The sequence below is a fragment of the Vigna radiata genome, unplaced genomic scaffold, assembly GCF_000741045.1.
Source record: "Vigna radiata var. radiata cultivar VC1973A unplaced genomic scaffold, Vradiata_ver6 scaffold_725, whole genome shotgun sequence".
Classification (NCBI taxonomy): domain Eukaryota; kingdom Viridiplantae; phylum Streptophyta; class Magnoliopsida; order Fabales; family Fabaceae; genus Vigna; species Vigna radiata.
In genome coordinates this window covers 1-1,243 of record NW_014542747.1, presented here as the reverse complement: position 1 = coordinate 1,243, position 1,243 = coordinate 1, and the positions used below count along the sequence as shown (strand labels likewise).

General features: G+C 29.4%; 1 protein-coding gene across 1 annotated transcript; it reads right to left on the bottom strand.

Moving 5' to 3' along the window:
• Positions 1-19: 19 nt before the first annotated feature.
• Positions 20-1,240, bottom strand: LOC106780738 (MLP-like protein 34; the record flags this gene model as incomplete). Its single annotated transcript, XM_014669049.1, has 2 exons — positions 20-349; positions 1,081-1,240. Coding segments are annotated over 2 exons (429 nt in total), but the record flags the coding sequence as incomplete, so codon positions are not given.
• Between the last annotated feature and the right edge of the window lie 3 nt (positions 1,241-1,243).

Genomic DNA, 1,243 nt, shown 5'->3' with positions numbered 1-1,243 from the left:
AGGGGTAATTAATTATTAGGCCCCATAATTCACATCAATCGTTATTTCTTAGACAGCAGCAGCATAACATATACGAGGTTTTATTTCTTAGTAAGATAAGAATCAATGTCCTTGGTGATTTCAGCTGCCTTTTGCAACAGGATGTGAGGATCAGGAATGTTGTTTTGGTGTTTTTCAAACTCTATTATCCACTGCACCACACTACCATTTTCCTTTGGAGTAGCTTGCAAATCATATTTGAAGGTCTTGTAATGCTCCAGAACGTCACCCTCTATAATCTTCATGTTCACTTTGTTGTTTTCCCTCTCTATGCCTTCAACCAACTCCTTCGCCACACAAATCTTCCCATCTGTTCTTGTCCCAACTAAAATTAGCTTTCCATAAACAATATTCATGTACACTTATAAAAATGTTAACAAATGAAGTTAAATACAAATTTAACTTATAAAACCAATTTATAAAGTGATGTTTTCACCGCATATCTATTATAAATTGATTTTATTTTTAATTTATATGTGAAACTTTTAACACACTTTTCTCACGTTGAAGTGTATAAATATTATCCACCTATATAAATATGAACTATAAATTGATATTTCCACCACATATCTATTATAAATGAAGTTGAAGACTAATTTAACTTATAAAACCGACTTATAAAGTAATATTTTCATCACATATTTATTATAAATTGATTTTATCTTTAATCAATGTAATACTTTTAGTACACTTTTTTCACGTTGAGCTATATAAATATCGTCGATGTATATAAATATCAAGTATAAGACTGAACATTAATAGGTAGTCTGATATCGAGTAAAACAATAAACTCAACAAACAATAAATTTTGTTAGGATAGAATGTAACTCGTGACTTTGATACTATATTAAAAGGTAAAGTTTAACCCTAATTCAATAAAAAAAACCGATTTATAAAATGAAATTTGAATATTTACATACATAATGTAAATTTTGACCATAATTGTACTAGACATGGAACTTAAAGAAAAAAATAAACAATTCAAATAATATAATTAATTAATGTTTTGTTAATAAAGTTTAGAAGGGGAAGTTGCCATACCAAGTATGTAATTATAGGTCAGAATGGATCCCTCAGTGCCCCATTTTCCATTCTGAATTTCAACAGATTGTATTATCTGGGGTGAAATGTTGGGAAGAAGGTGTGGCCTGTTACAGAAAACATCATAGAACTTATCAGGAGAAGCTTTGATATGGACCTCAGT